A 20,707-nucleotide genomic window follows, 5' to 3' on the forward strand; every position below is an offset into this window, starting at 1 on the left:
AAGAACTATTTTGCAAGCACAATACTGCTTTGCAGCATACCTCAGCTAAGCAATTTTGAAAGTGAGATAAGATAATGGTCATAGAATGGACTTCTACCAAATCCTGATGAAAGTGAAGAGTGTGGTGTACGGGCGTGCGACGATGCAAGTGTTGCGTTCAAAGGAGTGTATGTTTGAGAATATACCAAAGGGAGAAGCAACGGGGAAAGACTTAATGTGTCCATCAAAATGTCTTTTAGTCATTAAAACAGTAAGTATTTCTACTCTGACTAAAGCTCTAAGAAATAATAAAAATATGAATAAATAGATATCTGAGGTGAATGAGAATATCTAGAGAATTTTATATGTCAATGACAGTAGATCTATATTACTGCAAAGACTTAGTTGATAACCCCAAGTTTTTCTTAAGTATACTCAACCTAATTTAATTATGCAGATTGGTTGATGGCAGCAAGTTTATCGTACATCTAATATTTTTACTTTTGACTCGATTGTTTGTTTGATAGAGTATATTTTCATACCTAAGCCATATATTTTATTTTTGTACTACAATACGAACTCAAATTCAATAGGTTTCTTAAATCTAAAGGATCCAGAAACATCCTCATAGAGGAGAGACTTTTTTTCTAGAATTGAGGATTTCCAAGTGGAGCGAGCCTTTCTTGGAACTCTTTTCATCGCGACCTGCCAACGTTGATCTTTCTTCCTTTATATTTTATTGTTTTCCCAGTTCTGATTTCAGCATGCCCAAGAATATAATCATTGATAATGGATCGTATCATATAAAATATGGTGATGCTTCGGGGGAAAAACCAGTCCATGCGCAGAATTGTGTTATACGGACAAACGATCGAAGGGTGCTGTTGGGTGAGGCTCTAGATCCGGGGACGAAGATCATCAATGACTATTCAGGCATCCATTTCAGAAGACCCATAGAGCATGGACAGTTGACACAGTGGTCGGTGGAGAAACAGATTTGGGATAATTCATTTGCAGAAGAGTATTTTACGGATGATTGGCTTAAAGATTCAAACCTCATATACTGCGAAACGCCATTTACGCTGACATTATTTCAAAATTTGACGGATGAAGTGCTCTTTGAAGAGTACGATATAAGCAATTTGTACAGATGTTCCTCGGGAAGTCTTATGCCATGGCTCTCACAGAATAATGCCCAGTATAACGACTTTCAGCTTGTGATCGACTCAGGATTTGATTCTACGTGGGTGATTCCGATGATTTACGGCCTTCCTTACTGGAAAGGGGTGAGGAAAATGCCTATTGCCGGCCGATTTCTCAATAGTTATCTCAGAGAAATAATATCATTTAGGCATTATGATGTGACGGATGAAATGGTTCTCGTCAACAATATCAAAGAAAAAGCATGCTACGTTACATCAGACTACGAAGCATCACTTAAGAAAGTGGAGAAGCAAAGGAAAAACAGGAACTTGAATGATGCCGGAGAGATATCAATCAACTATGTTCTTCCAGATTATAAAACAACTAATATTGGGTACACAGTGACGGATGACAAACTTGCAAAGATGCAGAAACAGGATACAGTGCAATCTTTGAAATTGTACGATGAAAGATTTGCCATTCCAGAACTTCTCTTTCACCCTGAGCTTAGCGGAGTACACAAGGCGGGAATTATCACTACTATCAAGGATTCTTTGAAACATGTACCTGCTTTAATTAGACCTCTACTAACAGCCAACATGGTTGTAATCGGTGGAACATTCAACCTGTCCGGCTTTAAAGAACGACTAGCTCAGGAGTTGAAGAAAGAGATCCCTATAGACGACGAAATTATTATTCATGACTTCGACCAGTCCAAAGATCTTTCCGAAATTGGATGGTACGCAGGAAAACAGCTTTTTGCTAAGAATGGTTTTGAGAAAGTGTGCGTGTCAAGGGAAGAGTATCAAGAGCTTGGTGCAGAATATACTCAGGAGAAGTTTGGTTACAAGCTGCCCTGAGTAAAATTATTCATTAAGTTATACGTGTAAATCTATAATTAACCGGTTGAATTGAATGTTTCAAACACTCGTAAATAACAGAAGACGAAAGTAAGTGAGCCAATGTATCAAAAAAATGCCGTTAGAGAAAGGATGAATATTGTTGTAATTAAGAAGAAGGTGGACCATACAACGAAATGGTGCCACTGTGGAGCATTCGAGTAACGACACATTAGTAGACAAATGCCACTGATACTGAGGATGAGGGCCACAGACATGCAAATAAAGCCAAAGAGTAATAACATCAGAACACTATTGCCGCCAATCACATCCGGATTTTTTAAAGTATTTCGAATGACAGAAAATACTATGCCAATACCTGCACCATCTATGAGGTAAGAGATAAGAACGAGGCTGAAATATAAACATGTTAAGACTTTGTCGTGTATGACTTGGCGAGCTAATTCATTAGGCCTAAACTGACTCGAGGTAGCCATTCCAGCACTTATTCCAGCAGCCTCTTCAATAATCGAGCGATGCTTTTGGCGTTCTCTTTCTTTTGTTGAAAAGCAGAACTCGGCCTCTGAGTCTGATTCAGGACTGGAAGATATCCGACTAGAGCTTCCACTGTAAGAATAATTGTGTGAATGACCTTCACCTTGATATCGAGACATCAAAGGCCGATTTTCCGGATCTGCAGCATCATCTTTGGATGCAAGAAAATTAAGTCGACCAAATGCATTTGAAACTTTATTTGCAAATCCAAGAATGGCTTCAACCTTTTCAGGAGTGAGGAAGTTAAACCCAAACAGGTTGGCATCACCACCACCGAAGGATCTGCCATCAGCATTGTTACCGTCCTCGTAGACGTAGAAACCAGCATCATCATCCTCGAGGTCAGAGCCATAATCAAACTCGTTCCAGTATCCCTGCGTATGAGATCGCTGGGGTTGCACTTCATTTTTATTGAGTAGAATTCCAGAATTCATGTTATTGGAGCCAGATTCCTGTCGATGGAGCGAGGGAAGCTTTCGAATGTCCTTATTTTGAAGCTCTTCATACCAAGGGGCGACAAATTCCAGCATAATGTTGTCCGGTACATAGCTGGCATAATATTTAGCAAACAAGTAGTTATTCAGGGAGAAGCCTAAATTGTCCACACGATACACCAAGTGTGAATCGATCAACAATTGCACACTTTTGGAAAAGGATTTTAATGGCGAATCATAACGAATTTCCAAAATAGAATGGGGGAAGACGTCAGAGCTTACCTCATCAGTTTCGGACCAACCAAGGTCGCTGTTGTCTGACAACTTAGATGTTCGAACGTTGCTATCTAGAGTTAAGTAGCATTCTATTTTCTTTTGAGGGGGCCCAAGATCAATGAAGTGAATTCTATCGGACTTCACTTTGGCCAACGGTACCATATTCTCGTCATAGAACCAGTCGAGAGTAAGCTGGGAAACCTTAAGATTTCCCATTAAGCCAGATTTTCGCCATTGACGAATAAGTTGTGACTTGTCGAAGTTCTTTCCCATAAGACTTTTTATAATATCTTGATTAATGGGCGCTAAGGTGAATTGACGAAGTCCGCCAAGAGGAGCAATAATGAGCGGTACATTTTGGATGGTGAAGTCCGAGTAGGTCACCTGCGGAGCAATATCGCAGGGGTATATATCTCCGCGACTTTCTTTGTTGCTGAAGTCGGAAGCTGCAGACGCAGCGGAAGCGCTATCAATGACTTCGTTGGAGGACAAAGCCCTTGTAGCAGTCATTTTTGGGTTTGCTAGATTTGCAAGCCAAAATGACACCCTTTGCGTATCTGGACGGAACATACTCTCACAAGCATCTTCACTGCTGCCCACGCCAATTGTTTGAGAATTCCGTTCCTGATTTCGCATCAAGTTGAGTGAAGACTCTGTTTTCTTCAACTGGTGAGCACTCTGAACTTTGGTATCTTCATCGACGATACCGGTATCATCAGATATAAGCTTAAATTCACGAAGCAAGAGAAAGCGAATCTCGGCAAGGTTGTCATTGTGAATCCAAAACACCTGCGACACTGGTGCCTTTTTATGACTAACAATATCAAAAGCAGTGACCCTAGAAGAGTACATTCTGTCCAACTTAGGATCAGAAGCTACCTCAATAGATTGAGGAAAATCTATGGATAGCAAGGATGAAGGAGAAGACCCAAACACCAGCTGCCGATCAACGGCTTTGTTTGAATGATAATACCTCTTTTTGATGCTTTGTAGTCCATTTGAATCAAGAGCAGTGCCATCATAATAGTAGTTGTTGACGACATCAAAAAGAAGGGTTAATTCCATAGCCGCATCACTCAGATCCAGTTCGAAAAAGGAATCAGGATTGCCTACGAGGAACTCCGAGGTGATCTTATCAACCAACTCTTGTTTGTATGTGTACATGGAATGCTTGAGGAACTTCTTAAACAACTTTTTGAGAGCAATCTTTTGAAGAAGAATGAATCTTGATAAATCCTGTAAATCTGTTGAGAGTATCTCCAACTCTTTGTGAATGGTCAAAAACTTATGTGCCGTCATCCTCTGGTATATGTCTTCGCTCACATGCAAAGAGCTATAATTATCTTCTGAGTTTATGAAAGCATTCAGCTGCTTCTTTGTTGCCAAAATTCTTCTGGATATCTCACCGTACTTTGAATTGACAAAGAGAGAAACAAAATTGATCTGTTCTTTGAAAGCCGCATACAAGTCCTTCAAGTATCGCTTCTGGCGCCTTTCTAAATGACCCTTTCGTGAAGCACCATTGACAGAAGTATCTGTACTACCAGATCTGGAGACGGTAGAAGACAAAGAAATCGAACTCGAGGAACGGCCTATTGTTGCCAGCTTAATTTTGCTTTTGATTAGATTGTAATCGATATTGAAGTTCTTCCAACGCTCAATAGAGCGGTCATTCATTTCAGAACCGAACTTCATCTTTGTTCCTTAGGCCCGAACTTTTACGCAGGGAGACAAGCGAGCAACTTCTTTCCAATGCAACAGGAAAGGAACAAACAACGAGAATCAGAAAAAGAGAAAATACGATTGAGCGCTCAAGTAGTGCAGTACTCAAGTGAAAATAGATTTTCTTTATCTTAAAGAATGCCGCTTTATCCCCGAAACGGGTATCGAGAATAATAAAAATGAAAAAAAATTCTCTCAATCTGTCCGAACTTTTTCCTCCTTTCTAAATATTTTCTCAACTGGTCCGAGGAAGCGGCTTTTACTCCGACTCACCTTAGCCGCTTCTAGATCCAGATTTTAAGATGATCTACTGCTTGAAGATTATATATTCTTTCACTTTTGCTGCCAACTTTCTCGTAATGTCTATTTACACCCGGCTGTGTTTGACGTCAACGTGACACCTGATTGAAAATGACAGAGTAATTCGTAAGAAAAAGGCACAGCGCGCTGCACCTCTAAAACCTATTACAATAGTCCGTACATCATCAGCAGCTCTCGGGTCTGTCCCAAACATAAAATTCTCACAGCCAGTCTCACAACCCGTCGTTGTACTAAACACCAATGGCGATTTTTCATTTTTTACTTATGACAGATCGCTTAGATGATGGATGGTAAAAAAAACCAACTTTACTGATCTGTCAACAAGGAAAAGATTACTTAAGGGAGATGCAATGCTGAAAGGGTGACTGCTGTTTAGGGATACACAGAGGTGTAGACTTTGATAAGAAATGAGCAAAAAGAATCTGAAAGACAGGCCAAACAAGGCTTTGAGTCAGATTCAAAGGGGAGAGCCGTCCAAGAAAGTTAGTGATTATGCACGGGACTGCGAATCGGAAGCCACTCAGGATCAAATAATCGAAAGTCCCGAAAGTGAGTTCGAAGACATTTCGTATGGCAGCCCAACCAATTCTCAGAACAGATGCAAACCTTCTTCGGCTACTGTTGCCATGGATCCTCGGCAGAGAGTGATCTACAATGCCATTGTAAACACTTTGCGGAAAGATCTTCAACCGCAGTTGAATCAACTGGCAAATGATTCCGCCAAATACCATACTCTAAAATCAATATATCATCTTCCAAGCATCACTGACTTAAAAAAAGAGCTTTCAAAAGGCTTAGAGGCTAGGTCTAAAGTGGATCTCGAATTTGACGAAACCAGGCTCATGAGGATGATCAGCAACGAATCCCTTAAACAACGGGGACAGCCACCCGTTAAGCGACTCAAACAGAGAAAGCATCCCCATTTTCCCGAAGTTCAAGAACAGATAAGGACCAACTTCAACTCTAATAGAGCCCTCGATCCAATTGAGGAAGTTCTAGAAATGAATACCAAAACGGACAATCTTTATAAGGAATTCATTTCGTATCGGAAAGGTTACCATCGCTCCAAAGACTCTAGAACTCTAACTGAAATTGAAACTGAAGAGTTGAAGTCCATTGCATATAGAATAGAAGCTGAGAAGTTCCCTGACCTGGGTAGAATTGGAAAAATCGCTCAGAAGTTTGATCTCCATCAGGGAGAGCCTCAGTTACGATATTTTTCGAATAAGGAACTAACAGTTGAGATAACTACTAAGCTTAAAGAGCGCCGGTTAAAGTAGACAAGCGCATTTCTATGGCTGCTATTTTTGCATTCTTTTAGTTAATTACAATACACATTTAGTTTTTCTGCTTCTTAATCTCAGGCTGACCATCATCATCTTTAGCATCTCCATCATCAACATCCGCATCATCAACATCTGCATCATCAATGTCCGCATCATCAACATCTGCATCATCAATGTCCGCATCATCAATGTCCGCATCATCAACATCTGCATCGTCAACATCCGCATCATCCTCACCAGGCTTGAAGTCCTCGTCGGGTGATTCCTCATCAGCAGAACCCATATCCATATCCTCATCGCCATCAGAATCCATCAGAGCTGCTGCCATCATATCCTGAGCAATCTTCTCATCATTCTTAACTTGAATATTCTTAGACTGGAAGAAATTCTCTAGTAATGGCTGCTCACCTCTATCGATGTTACCAAATGAATGAGAACTTCCACCGAACTTGAGATTCACATTCATATCAAACGTTCTCTGTGTTCCAGTAGAGTCGACTCGAGAGAAAACAATCTCGCTCACCTCTGAATAAGGAATCAAGATGGTTGGTTTCGTAACAAACAGCAGACACTTCTCTAAAGGATACAAATGACCCTCATTAGCCTTCACAGAACAACTAATTGCAACCTCGGACTCCTTTGATAAGAAAGATCCCGGCTGAACAACCCTTCGTTCAGTAAATCCTTTAAATATGTTGGAAAGAACCAGATATGTATAGTTATTATAGGTCTTGTTCAAACGAGACTTCCATTTTTTTTCGTATTCTTCATCATCAAGGTTCAATTCCACCTCGATCTCTTCCTGTGTATCAAACTGCAAAATAAGAAATGAATACTTTGTCTGTCCCTGCCTTAGCGGAGGATCAACCTGCAAAATCATAAGTTGATGTAGTCCATCAATCTTAGGCAATGAAAAGATCCGTTGGATTTGTGCATAACGAATTTTATAATCGTATGTCTTTCCTCTCAACCTCAGGAACGAATCGTACATGTCAATATCATACCTTCCACGAGGAGTCAAGAACAGTATTTCACCGAAAGAAACAATCATTTCACCAGCAACTTGTCCAAGATCGGCCTTTTCCTTCAACTCGTCGTAAAAGAAAAGAGCCTTGGTCTTGAGCTGTTCGATCTTATCTCCCGTGGCCTCCTTACCCTCTCCTTCGACCTTCTCCCTTTCCTCTTCTTTCTTTTTTAACACCTCTTCCTCTTCTTGCTTCATACTTCCTGGTAAGAAAAACTTAATTTCCACCAGCTCGTCTCCACCTCTTTCGATCTTATTATTGGAAGACAGATCCATTTCAACAGACACTTCATTCTTACCCGTCATGTTTGTATTACCAACAAAAGAGTAAGGAATTTCAAAGGCAGGTTTGTTACTTACATTGAAGATCAATTCATTTCGGGCAAGCTGGGTTTTCCCCCAGTTCCAGCCTCTCAAACTGTGTTCACGTGCTTCCAATTGCATGTCAAAGTATTTCTCCAATTCGTTCTTCAAACTGCTGAAATCCTCCTTGCCAAAACCATCCAGCATCACCACTCCCCTATTTTTGGTGTCAATACGCAATTCGTTTCCTCTGCAACCACGTGACCAAACCGCCGAGGAGATCTCTTCGCTGGGCATTAAGAACGGAGACGTCTTGGTAGTGGCTCCAGGAACACTCTGTGCTTTCCAACCCAAACCTGATTCCGCAATTCTCATACGGCCTGGCATCTTCGACTGGTTCAAGTAAATTCTTTCATATTCGGTTGACATTTTGAAAGTAAATAGAAAGAGTAACAAGCAACTAGCCACGACTTGGAAAAAGATTACTCTTCCTCTTATTGCTTTATTCGATCTTAACGTGTCGCGCCTCTCGCGTTCGTGAGAATCCTTTTTCCCATGGCATATCTAGATTATCGGGTTACCCGGCCTGAAATTATGAAATTTCGAAATTTTTTTCTCTCTCTATTCAACGTTCTGGCCACGGCTGTTCATAATAAAAAGGGAACGTAATGTTTTTCTCTTTCTCGAATTATACCTTTTCTCTTTTCAACCCTTTCTTTTGTTTAACTTCGTGCATCTTGAAAAATGTCAGCTGAAGGAGAAGAAGAATTATTGGATTACTCTGACTCGGAGGAAATCAATGTGGCTTCAACCACTGCGAAGACCGTCGAGGAGACCAAGAAGGAGGAAGAAACTGACAAGAAGGGCTCTTACGTTGGTGTTCACACCACTGGTTTCAGAGACTTTCTATTGAAGCCAGAATTGTTGAGAGCCATTGCCGATTGCGGTTTTGAACATCCTTCAGAAGGTTAGTATAACTTTAGATACGACGCACAAGTAATCCTCCATCCAAAGGCAAGACGCACATTACTCGTTGTTCATTATATTGGTGATATAAGTGGCGTTTTTGACCATGTGTATGCGTTTTCTGCTGCTATATTATTGTTTCGGCATTAGCATCAGAAACGTGATATACGCTAGACCTTCAATGGAAGTGATCACTTGATGTCGTCAACATTATTTTATTTTTCGGAAGTTTTTTTTTCTTCCATTCTTTTCCACATAACTAACATCAAACCTATGAAACAGTCCAACAAGCATGTATACCACAAGCTATTTTGGGTAACGATGTCTTGTGCCAGGCCAAATCTGGTTTGGGTAAGACTGCAGTTTTTGTCTTGTCCACTTTGCAACAATTGGATCCAACTCCTGGCGAGATCTCAACCATTGTGATCTGCCATACAAGAGAGTTGGCCTACCAAATCAAAAATGAGTACACACGATTTTCCAAGTATATGCCCGACGTTAGAACTGAAGTTTTCTACGGTGGAGTTTCAATCACCAAGGATGCCGAGACTTTGAAGAACAAGGATACTTGTCCTCACATTGTTGTTGGTACCCCAGGTAGATTGAACGCCTTGGTTAGAGACAAGATTATCAGATTGAACAATGTCAAAAACTTTGTCATTGATGAATGTGATAAGGTCTTAGAGCAAGTGGACATGAGAAGAGATATCCAAGAGATCTTCAGAGCTACTCCTTACCAGAAGCAGGTTATGATGTTCTCGGCTACTCTATCCACTGAAATCAGACCTATTTGTAAGAAGTTCATGAAGAATCCATTAGAAATTTATGTTGATGATGAAAAGAAATTAACCTTGCACGGTTTGCAGCAATACTATATCAACCTTCCAGAGGAGAAGAAGAACTTAAAGTTGGCCGAGCTGTTGGATTCCTTAGAATTCAATCAGGTGATCATCTTTGTTAAATCCACTAGAAGAGCCACTGCCTTAAATAAGTTGCTATGCGAGTCTAATTTCCCTTCTATTTGTGTTCACTCTGGTATTCCTCAGGAAGAGAGAATAGCCAGATACAAGTCGTTCAAGGAGTACAACAAGCGTATATGTGTTTCTACAGATGTTTTTGGTAGAGGTATTGACATTGAAAGAATCAATGTCGCCGTTAACTACGATATGCCAAGTGAGGCCGATCAATACTTGCATAGAGTTGGTAGAGCAGGTAGGTTCGGTACTAAGGGTTTGTCTATTTCGTTTATCTCTAGTAAGGAGGACGAGGAGCTTTTGTCTCAAATCCAAGAAAGATTTGAGGTTAAAATCCAGGAATTCCCAGCTGAAGGTATCGATCCTTCCACCTATATGAACACCTGATCAACAATCGAAGTAATTATCTAAAAAGTCTTATTTGTAAAGTTTATATGATGCAGAAATGTAACTGTGGGAATTTTTTTTTATTAAAGCCTTCTAAGGGGTCTAAATCAAACTATTGACACCGCGTCTTCACTAAGTTACGAGTAGTTCCTACACACACTATTTAAAAGTAAAATTCTATTATTAAGCCCACCTTCCAAGCAAAGCCATCAAGCCAGCGCCGATACACATAACAAAAAATGCCCAAAGCATCTTTTTGAATCCTCCCTTTCCGTTGAATTCATCACTGAATAAAAATTCGTGAGCCATTAATTCAATCAAGCCTGTATAGATTAAAATGCCCGCAGAAATAGAATCAAAAACACCGTTGACTATCAAAGCCGTTCTCGAATACGGTGGGTAACTATTTCTGACACCTAGTCCAATGGCAATTGAAATAGGAGTGGTAAATGCATAGGCCAAAGCCAAAATCCAAGGCGTCCAACGCCTCGTTTTAGGCCATTCAACTAAGGCAATTCTGGTACCCAAACCAAGACCCTCAAAAGTTTGATGGAAAACCAAAACAATGTATAGAGAGACAAACTCGTCACCAGAGCAGGCAAGAGTCAAACCAATGAATACAGAATGGAATATGATACCAAATTCTAACACAAACACATTGAGCAAGTTGGCGGTGTAACGTTCTTTAGCCTTGTTATCGATCTCAGTGCCAATGACTTCAGGATCTTGATGAATGCGTTCGTGACCGTAATGATCGGCATCCCACTGCTGACCTCTGGCGAGACCTTCCTGTTCTGCAGGATTTGCTGCCAGATCTGTATTTAACTTCTCGTCACTTGCCGCAGGCCTCACAAACATAGATTCATCACCAAAATGTGAGTGAGAATGAGAATTGGAACTGCCATCATCTTCCATACCTCTAGTTTCCATCCATTTGTACGCCAGCAACTCAGCAAAGAACATAACAAAAAGCATAATCAAGCAAATACCGAAAGCCAATGGATATTCTAAAAAGACACCTCCAAGACACTCAGAACTCAAGTTGTCTGACGCAGGTTCTAGTAAATGAATGAAAGCTGTGGCCACAATGACACCAGAGCCAAAGTACTTAGCAAGAAAAAAGCAGACCTGTGGAAGTCTTATAAAAGAGTATCTAGAAGATAAAATAGGGAAGAAGGATCCAAATGCAGAAGTGATCAAGATAACAAAGACGGACGATATCCTGGCACCCATGTAGCTTCCATTATAGTCGTTGGTACTAACACATGCGTCTTCGTCTCTAGCGACAAGACTGACAAACTCTGAAGCCACAGCTAGCGAAGAGTCCATGGTAATACTAAGGAAATCCTGATAAATGAAATGTAATAATGTAGAAGAGACAACAATTTTGAAACCGACTGCACAAATTCAACTAAAAAGGAGTGCCTTTATATATAAAGCTGACAAACATTGCTTCTCATATACAACCATAACCACTATAATTTTGCAGTGCACCGCCGTAACCACTATTACAAATTTTTTTTTCTTTCCAAACGTCTTCGAAAAAAAAAAAGGACTATAGTGGTTACCGCTTATGTAATCAATTTAACAGACATATGCAAACTCACTTAAGCCCACCCAAATTTAAAGATTACAAGATTCATGACCTATGATACCTAGTTAGGCTTAGACAATGTCGAATGACGATGCCGTATTCCACGCTTCAATCTCCGTGCCGATGATCCCTCTCTTCTTCTTTTCTTATCCTCAACCTTCTGTTTGTCTATGACTTCCTGAGCCAATTTTTCCTCTATCTCATCTTGATCTTCCTGACTGTCTTCACTTTCTTGATTCCCTTGATTCAAATCCTTTTCAATCCCAGAACTTCCCTTTCCTTCAATTATTTTATCCTCTGATTCGGATCCGGAATCCCTTAAAACATCATGCTTCATGCTTCGGCCGCTCTCACTACTACTCTCACTTTGGCCGCTACTGTAGCTCTGATCACCGGAGCTGTCAGAATCGCTCGAGTGACTTTCATCATCTTCCTCACTGTCCTCATCTTCGCGATGCTCTTTTTTGTAGTTGCGTGCAGCCCTACGGGCATCCTTTTTGTCCATGCGGAATTTTCCAGGATTCTTGATGAACGCTCTCAATTTACTCTCAATCCTCTTATCGTCGATCGTATCCTCCGCAGGATACAAAGTGGAGCTTCCCTCCAGATTCTTCTCCCTATCATTAACATTCGGTTCAGATTGCCTTGCCAAGCCCACAGCTTGTAACGCCTTGGATACTAAATCATCCGGTTTGGTATTGTATATTTCTTCTCTTTCTGGATTGATCTTGTATGTGCCAACGACATTACCTTCTCTATCTTCAATAATAATTGTGTCTCCTACACGGAAGCCATGCAATTTTTCTGAAATATGCAGCCGTCGCGGTTTATTGTACCCCAAGTACTTGATTTTTTTGCGTAATCTCTCTTTGGGTCCTAGTGCCACATCAGACTTTGCCGAAGTGCCTGGAGTGACAGTCTTGACAACTCTATTCGAAGGCGGCGATAAAGAGGATTCTTCAGTAGTCTTACGATAAGATGGACCTCCCTGCAAATCATGGTCATCATTTGAAACATATCGGATAGAATGCGTACTGTTTATCCTGTGCATCGTGCTAGGAGTACCAGGAGACAAGGCATTCTCAAATTTATTATTCTGATCTGATGCACCACCCTTGGTTGGAGCTTCACTGAGGATCTCATGAATAGTTTTATCGTTCTTCTGAGAATCCTCCTTGGGCATTGGTACACCCACTTTGCTTGCCAATTTTGATAGAGTTCTTTTGAGCGAGTGCAGAGAAGAAATACTACGTAGACTTCTCACAGACTCCTGATCCGAGTCAGGATTAACAGATTTAAGTGAGCGCAAAACTTCCCCATGTTGATCTTCAATTACCAAAGTTCCTCCATCCTTGTATCCACGTGTTGGCACACGGAATTCGCCATCTCGGTAAACAGGCTCCAAGTCTGCCTCGGTAAGCTGATATTCTCTTTGTAACTTTTCAAGAAGCTCTGGATTTCCGCGAATATACGTAACCATTCTTGTGAGAGCTTGTTCTTTACTCTCTTCTTTATTAAGCTCTGGACCACTTTCAGATGCCGAATTTGAATTTGAAAACGACTCTGAACTTGTATCAGAGATGTGAACAGAGGGTACAGCAACCGCAACCGCAACATCATTTGAGCCAGAAGCAGTTGAAGTAGTTGGAACATGATTGATATTACCCCCGCCACCATCATTGGCAGCACCTTTGGTACCAATACTGGTACCATTACCAGTTTCGCGAGAGTTCTCAGGACTGGGCTCTCCAGAGGAAGAAATAGGATTAGTAAATTCATCCTCAAATGCCTGCTTTTCACTCTGAGTAGGGGAGTTTAATAAAAGGGAACCAGCAACAGAACCAATTACGGACAGAGAACTTAGGGAACCAGTACTGGAGGTTGATCTGCTATATGATGAAACACTCTCATCATTAGAATTATGACGTCCCTTTCGCAAGTCCAATTCAACAGGTTTAGGATTCTCCTCCTCGATAAATTCACCTCTAGCCCTCGTAAATCTTGCAAGCCCCTTTCTTTTCTTTCTTCTTCTTCTTTTCTTTCTTGGATGCAAACCTGCAGGAATGGCAACCACATCCTCTGCAGACGAGTCCGTAAGCTCAGCAGGCTCATCTTGGGCCGCGTCAGCAGAATCCCTGTCAGTATGTCTAACAAAGTAATTACCATTTTTATCTCTTTTTGGTAAACGTGTTGTCCATCCACCACCCATAGTTTCAGTTCTGGTAAAGGTAAGGGTGAATGACATGCTTTGAAGGTGTCTTCCAAGAGCCATCACAGCGACCGACGAGCCATGAACAACAATACTGGTCACAATTAAAAAGGTGACGCACGGCCAAATAACACGAATAAGCGTATAATAAGTTAAGGAAGTTGGATAATTGGAGGTTGGACCATCATCCAAATGTAAGACTTCAGCTTCCAAATCACCGATGGCAATAATAGATGTATAAACAGCACCAACACCGATCGGACCGAAGTGACCAACAAAAAGTGCTTCTTTCCAGTTATTAATATCTGGACATATTCGTTTGATAGCAAATATAGCAGGAATACGACGGAACGCTATCACACATAGTGCCAAACAAATAAGACGCCAGCAATCTAGACCTAACTTATGGTCATTGAACTCTTGCCAAGGAATGATTGATCCAAGATAAACAAAGTACGACAAGTTCAACAACAAATCAATGACGGTAGAGACATGTGACTCCATTGTTTTCTTGGTAAACCAAGAATCCCAAGCAAATGCTGTACCTGCACAAAAAGAAGCTAACAAGTCGTCACATCCCAAAATAGAGCCGAAGCCGGCACATAGAACTGCCAACAAAATATAGAAGGCAAGGAAAGACTCTGCATCGATGAGATGCCTTCTTTCAGCAAACCTTAGAAGCTTACGACCAACATAGCCAATTATAACACCTAATAGGGAGCCAAAGACACACTCGTAAAGCACAGTATTCACAAGGAAATCTTTGGCGATTCTTCCCGGTTGACCAGCATGAACAATAAGATTAAGCGCAAGATAAGTGAATGGAACCGAGATACCGTCATTGCAGGCAGACTCAGCGTTCAATAGATTTCTCAAATGTGCGGGAACACGTTGAGCAAACTTACCCTTACCAACAACAGCTTGTGCCAAAACGGGATCAGTAGCGGTAACACAGGCTGCAATAAGTAAGCTTTCGGAGTAGCTGAAATCCGGAATAAGAAGCCATGTGAATAAACCAATAATGAGAAAGCCCGCTGTCATACAAGGAATTAATAATAGGAACATGGAAAACCAATGTCTCAGAATGTATTTTCTGGGTAGTTCAACAGCCACAGCAACAATTTCAATACATAACAACACTCTGCTGATTTCTAAGGTGATGGATTGATAATTTCCCCACTCAAGGGGATTAAGCCAACCAAGACAATGCGGGCCTACTATGAGACCATATATCGTTGCGAGAGGCGCCTCACCGAGATATAACTTCTCTTTGATGAAAAGAGAGAACAAAGAGAAAAATACTGAGAAAGTAGCTATAACCGCGTACGCAACATGGGCCTTTGTAGGGGATAATTGCGCCCAGACCATTATGTTGTTTTGAAGTTACAGGTAACTAAATCAGCAAAACGGCTGGGAAGTTAAGATAAAATTTGGTTCTTTCAGAATGATGTTAGGCGCTTTGTCTGACCTAAAAAATATAATATATAGTTAATATTAAATGCTAAATAGGTAATCAAGAGAATTTTTTATTTTTGCGATGACGAAATGTTGAAGAATTAATTGTTTGAAGGATACCGACAACAACTGAGTGAAACTACAGTCTATATTGTCCACCAGTAAAGAACTTAAAAAAGTGAAAACGCTAAAAACAGCTTTGATCTTTTAGTATATTGATTTACCTTTGCTGCTTTCTTCTTTCAGCTACTGATACAAAAAAGACGGACTTCCCGTATTGAAGACATCAGTTGTAAGCGGTAAAATATTTGCGACAAAGCCCATTTCATGTTTCTCAAACACTAATCCATTCAACCCTTGCCAGCATCCGGAGGCCATGGTATTGTTTTTGCACAGATAAGCGGAGAAAGTAAAAAATATCCGAAAGTTCTCGGACATTATTTTTTTTTGGATATATACATACCCGAAATCATCTGGGAGAGCTCGGAAATTGTTAAAACACTAAGATAATCGAATGGATAAGAATTATTGCTTAACCTATTGTACTGACATAATTGTGCGAAAAGGGCTGTCCGCATAATTGGGCGTAGTAGCTTTCAGGTGTAGGAGGATCCTAGTCTAGAGACGATGCTGCAAGAACTATCAAATGATATGCTTGTAAATTGCAGTGAACTTTCAGAGACGTTTCTCACTCTCATATTTTATTTAGGCATGAATTATTCAAGCTATATTTTTCATCTTCCGCGGATTTTTTTTTTTTTTATCAAATAACAATTTTTTAGTCTAAAGATTCCAGGATTCGGTAAGATCTTGCTAGATCTGGTGGCTGAGAAAGTAGGATTTTCTATACTTGTTGTTACTGTATTAAGACTTTACCAGCATGGGACATAAAATTAGATCGCAAAGTTCTGCACCGTCGAAGAAAACGAAAAATGACAAAAAGGAAGAACCTGAGAAGCCCGATGAGAACTCCAGAGCTGCCAAACAGGAGGCTAGGAAACAAGCTAGAGAGATACGCCAACAAGGACGTACTATTGTCGCACAATCTAATAGCTGGACAGGAAAATTACCAGGCTCATTACTTCATGAGTATTGCCAGAAACAGAAGTGGAACAAGGTACAGTATGATATGCATAAGCAGAAAGATGGATTTGTTGCCACAGCCGTACTCTCATGGAAGAATCCGAAAACTCAAGAGGTTATAACGGTGAAAATACATCCGCCAACATCGCTAGTGAAACCACAGGAAACTCCAATTGAGGCTAGGCATTATGCTGCCACTTTTGCTCTTCACTCTATTGCATTTGACAAAAATATTCATATGGTCCTCCCATCTAATCACAAAGCTCTGTGGAGGGAGTTGGAAGACGCTAGAAAAGAGATGGTGAAACAGAATCCTTACAAGGCGAAACTAAAGTTTACTTCAAATCCATTCGCTGCAGTATTAGAGAAAAGGAAAGAAGATGAACAGAGGGCCAGAGAAAGGCATTCTATAGAAGCTGAGGAGAAAAAGATCAAGAAGCCTACTATTGTCATAGGAAATGGTAATCATGTGAACAACTCTGACGAAACGAATACTGGTCATAGAATTTCAAATCAGTTAAGGAAAGAATCATCAGTACGTTTTCCTCGAAAGGTGTGGCAAAACGCTGTAATGATGGATCTTGAACCTAGAACTAGAGTCCTTATTGATGATGCTATTAGACATCACATTGACTGGTCTGAAGGTGATGAAAATGGGAACAAACAAGTTGATTATGTTCTGATTCTTGAAGAGATTGGATTCAGAAAGTCACATGTAGAAGAGGCTTTACAATATACATCAACGTTTGCTGATTCCCTAGAATGGTTGATTTTTCACGTCCCTGAAGATGATCTACCTCCAGTCTTTGCTAAAAATGATGAGGACTCTCACGTCAGATTGAAAATTACAAAGAATATTAAGAAAGAGCACCAGATCGAAACTCTATGTCAAGGAAGTTGCAGCAGAAATGAAGCCTCCACTGCTTTGGACACTTGCGATGGCAACATAGTGAAGGCTGCTGTCAAGTTAACAAACAGGCTAGTTGAATTCAAATCCATAGAGAAATGCCAGAGTTCTGAAGAATCGTGGAATGAAGAACGTGAAAGCTTGAATGCTATTTTTGCTAACAGAGTGCTTGATAGTCTTGGGCATGCTGACGATGCTTATGAAATTCTATTAGAACCTGAAGGCTTTCTACAGTCCGGTGGAAAACATATGCTTTCATTACGTGCTTATCGGTCGGATAATTATCCATGCGATATATGCGGTTTACAAGTCGTGGTCAAAGATCCTTCTTACAGATTACCCAAGTATATCAACATGTCGATCCTCACGCAATTGTTGAAATTCATCATGAAAAGCGACCTTACAGGTATGCCATATCTTTATTCATGTATCGACTGGCTTGAATCAAACATTTCTTGTATTATCGCCGATCCTGGTCCACTCTACGATCTTTCATCGAGAAACAATGCAGTTTCAATACGACGAACAGATTCTTCTACAGCTATTGATTCTTCTTCTTCCCAATCTCATACTAGGCACAAGGGTAGAGGAAACGGGCAACGTAGCGACAAACTATTATCTTCTATGAAGGAAATGTATGCAAAACGTGCCGTTTCAAGGGAACTAAAGGATTCTCTTTCGAAACGTGCCGCCTTGCCTGCCTGGAAAAAAATGAAAGAATTGGTTAACACTATTCAATCAAATAGAGCCAGCATTGTCACTGGTGAAACAGGTTCCGGTAAGTCTACTCAGATTGTTCAATTCATTCTGGATGCTTTATGTCAGAGTGGTGACTTTTCTACAAACATTATATGTACTCAACCACGGCGTATTTCCGCCATTGGATTGGCTGAGCGGGTTTCAGCTGAGAGAGTTTCTAAGTGTGGTGAAGAGGTGGGATATATTATCAGAGGTGAGAATAGAGCTAGCCGATCAACAAGAATCTCATTTGTCACTACTGGTGTCCTTCTACGTATGATTCAATCTATTTATGCGGTATCTGAAAATACTGACAAAGGGTTCTTCGAACATGTGGGTTACATTTTTGTTGACGAGGTCCACGAAAGGTCTATTGATAGTGATTTCTTACTTATCATTTTGAAGAAAATACTTCACAAGTTTCCGCACTTACATGTTGTACTCATGTCTGCTACCATAGATCTTAAGACATTTGAGGGTTTCTTCAAAACCAAAAATGCCGTTTCAGGTCCCGCCCATGTCCATATTTCCGGTAGAATGTTTCCAATCCAGGACTTCTATCTCGACACAATTCTTCCGGAACTCAATTTTACCGTTAAAACACCACGTGATGAAATTATCAAGCCCAGGGCAGACTCGAGGTATTTTCAGGACGGTAACATTAACTATGACTTGCTTACACTACTTGTTCGGTACGTGGATAAGCAGCTAACTAACGTTGGAAGTGATGGATCCATTTTAGTTTTTCTTCCAGGTGTTATGGAAATTACTAAATGCTTGAATAAAATAAATGATACTGGATCGTTCTGGGGTCTTGCACTACATTCTGGTGTCAGCTCTGCTGATCAGAGAAAGGTTTTTAACAGAGCCCCTCTTGGGAAGCGGAAGATTGTTGCTTCTACGAATATCGCAGAGACTTCGGTTACTATTCCCGATGTCGTCGCTGTCATAGATACAGGCCGTGTTAAAAGTATTCGTTATGACGTGACGAGTGATACTACAAAGTTGGTAGAAAGTTGGTCATCACGTGCCGAAATTGCTCAACGTCGCGGTCGTGCTGGTCGTGTTCGTGAAGGATTATGTTACCGTTTGTTTACTCATGACACGGAGGAAAACACAATGCTTGCCCAGCCAATTCCTGAGATTAAGAGAACTCCATTGGGTGCAGTTTACTTAGTAGTTAAAGCCATGGGTATATCAGATGTCTACAGATTCTTATTGGATGGGCTAGATCCTCCCCGTCGAGAAAATGTCGAGAATGCGAAGCAGACTTTGACTGAGGTGGGCGCTCTACGTAACGATAAGCTAACTGCTCTTGGCAAGTATTTGTCAATGCTTCCTACCGATATAAAGTCGGGTAAGATACTTATCTTCAGTACCTTGTTTGGTTGCGTAGAAAGCGGCCTTACTTTGGCATCCGTTGGTGTTACCAATAGTCCATTTTTGCGGAGTCGTGAAGTTAGAGATCAAGTAAAGATTGCTCAGAATAAGTTCAGTCATGGTGAGGGTGATCTTATGGCTATTCTTAATGCATTTAATGCCTATTCTGAACTAACCACATCTGCTCAGAAGAGGCACTTTATTGAGGATAATTATCTCTCCAGAAACGCTCTTAGGGATATTCAATCGACGAGGTCGCAGTATATGGCCGATCTTGAAGATCTAGGTTTTCTTCCTATGGGTTATTCAAAACATGAAGATAAGTTTCCTGTGTTCAATAGGAATTCTCAAAACTTCGCTATCCTTCGGGCTATTTCAACAGCTGCACTTTACCCTCATATTGCTCGAGTCGAGCCACCTGATCCTAAGTATCTATCCTCTGGCTTTGGTTCTATAGTCATGGATCCAGATGTTCGCAAGATCAAGTACTGGATTCGAAATGAAGAATATATCAAGAAGAGACTCGAGGGTAGAGACGCTCGTGATGATAACTTGTTGCCTGCAACGAGAGCATTTCTTCATCCATCATCTACCTTCTTCTCTTTTTCTGGATTCTCAGAAGAGGTGTCGCAGAATGATATCAAAATGGATTCCGATGGAAACTACGTTTACGCGCCTACCATTCCGAATGCGGGTGGCAGCAGTGTGTCCTCGTCTCCTCTTTCTGCCTCCTTTATTGCATACGACTCCTCACAGACGACTACTAAACTTTATCTTCACGGTGCCACACCTACTTCTGTGCTTGCATTACTATTATTCGATGGTGATATCTCATATGACCTTTCTTCTACTAGTTCCGGACGTCCATCTCCGGGTATCGTTATGGATAGTTGGTTGCCAATAAGGACTTGGTGTAAGAATGCTGTGATGATCATGAAGCTCCGTAGACTTCTTGATAAGTTCTTGGACAAGCGATTGTCAACTCCTTTGTATGGCGAACAAAACGAAGAGAATATCGATGATGAGGGCATATTAAGTTCTGATATCATGACAACGATCGAAAGAGTTCTATCAATAGAGAGACGTTGAATGCAAGCATGTCAATAAAATTAATCGTTATTATTTTAGCAAA

The 20,707-nt window shown here is 40.7% G+C and overlaps 8 protein-coding genes across 8 annotated transcripts; 4 read left to right on the forward strand and 4 right to left on the reverse strand.

Moving 5' to 3' along the window:
• Nucleotides 1-743: 743 nt before the first annotated feature.
• Nucleotides 744-1,982, forward strand: FOA43_003649 (uncharacterized protein; the record flags this gene model as incomplete). Its single annotated transcript, XM_038923900.1, has 1 exon — nucleotides 744-1,982. The coding sequence occupies one exon, from the start codon at nucleotides 744-746 to the stop codon at nucleotides 1,980-1,982; it is 1,239 nt and encodes a 412-aa protein (XP_038779828.1).
• A 148-nt stretch (nucleotides 1,983-2,130) lies between these two features.
• On the reverse strand, nucleotides 2,131-4,921 carry FOA43_003650 (uncharacterized protein; the record flags this gene model as incomplete). Its single annotated transcript, XM_038923901.1, has 3 exons — nucleotides 2,131-2,167; nucleotides 2,265-4,818; nucleotides 4,882-4,921. 3 exons carry the CDS (start codon nucleotides 4,919-4,921, stop codon nucleotides 2,131-2,133), a joined length of 2,631 nt encoding a protein of 876 aa, XP_038779829.1.
• A 755-nt stretch (nucleotides 4,922-5,676) lies between these two features.
• On the forward strand, nucleotides 5,677-6,549 carry FOA43_003651 (uncharacterized protein; the record flags this gene model as incomplete). Its single annotated transcript, XM_038923902.1, has 1 exon — nucleotides 5,677-6,549. The coding sequence occupies one exon, from the start codon at nucleotides 5,677-5,679 to the stop codon at nucleotides 6,547-6,549; it is 873 nt and encodes a 290-aa protein (XP_038779830.1).
• A 58-nt stretch (nucleotides 6,550-6,607) lies between these two features.
• FOA43_003652 (uncharacterized protein) lies at nucleotides 6,608-8,311 on the reverse strand (the record flags this gene model as incomplete). The annotated part of the gene is made up of 1 exon (XM_038923903.1): nucleotides 6,608-8,311. One exon carries the CDS (start codon nucleotides 8,309-8,311, stop codon nucleotides 6,608-6,610), a length of 1,704 nt encoding a protein of 567 aa, XP_038779831.1.
• Nucleotides 8,312-8,626: 315 nt separating this feature from the next.
• SUB2 (Suppressor of the cold-sensitive snRNP biogenesis mutant brr1-1) lies at nucleotides 8,627-10,209 on the forward strand (the record flags this gene model as incomplete). Its single annotated transcript, XM_038923904.1, has 2 exons — nucleotides 8,627-8,849; nucleotides 9,131-10,209. 2 exons carry the CDS (start codon nucleotides 8,627-8,629, stop codon nucleotides 10,207-10,209), a joined length of 1,302 nt encoding a protein of 433 aa, XP_038779832.1.
• A 183-nt stretch (nucleotides 10,210-10,392) lies between these two features.
• FOA43_003654 (uncharacterized protein) lies at nucleotides 10,393-11,679 on the reverse strand (the record flags this gene model as incomplete). The annotated part of the gene is made up of 2 exons (XM_038923905.1): nucleotides 10,393-11,556; nucleotides 11,674-11,679. The coding sequence occupies 2 exons, from the start codon at nucleotides 11,677-11,679 to the stop codon at nucleotides 10,393-10,395; spliced, it is 1,170 nt and encodes a 389-aa protein (XP_038779833.1).
• A 185-nt stretch (nucleotides 11,680-11,864) lies between these two features.
• FOA43_003655 (uncharacterized protein) lies at nucleotides 11,865-15,346 on the reverse strand (the record flags this gene model as incomplete). The annotated part of the gene is made up of 2 exons (XM_038923906.1): nucleotides 11,865-15,046; nucleotides 15,340-15,346. The coding sequence occupies 2 exons, from the start codon at nucleotides 15,344-15,346 to the stop codon at nucleotides 11,865-11,867; spliced, it is 3,189 nt and encodes a 1,062-aa protein (XP_038779834.1).
• A 1,001-nt stretch (nucleotides 15,347-16,347) lies between these two features.
• On the forward strand, nucleotides 16,348-20,664 carry FOA43_003656 (uncharacterized protein; the record flags this gene model as incomplete). The annotated part of the gene is made up of 1 exon (XM_038923907.1): nucleotides 16,348-20,664. One exon carries the CDS (start codon nucleotides 16,348-16,350, stop codon nucleotides 20,662-20,664), a length of 4,317 nt encoding a protein of 1,438 aa, XP_038779835.1.
• Nucleotides 20,665-20,707: the final 43 nt, after the last annotated feature.

This window comes from Brettanomyces nanus, chromosome 4 (genome assembly GCF_011074865.1).
Source record: "Brettanomyces nanus chromosome 4, complete sequence".
NCBI classification, from domain to species: Eukaryota; Fungi; Ascomycota; class Pichiomycetes; order Pichiales; family Pichiaceae; genus Brettanomyces; species Brettanomyces nanus.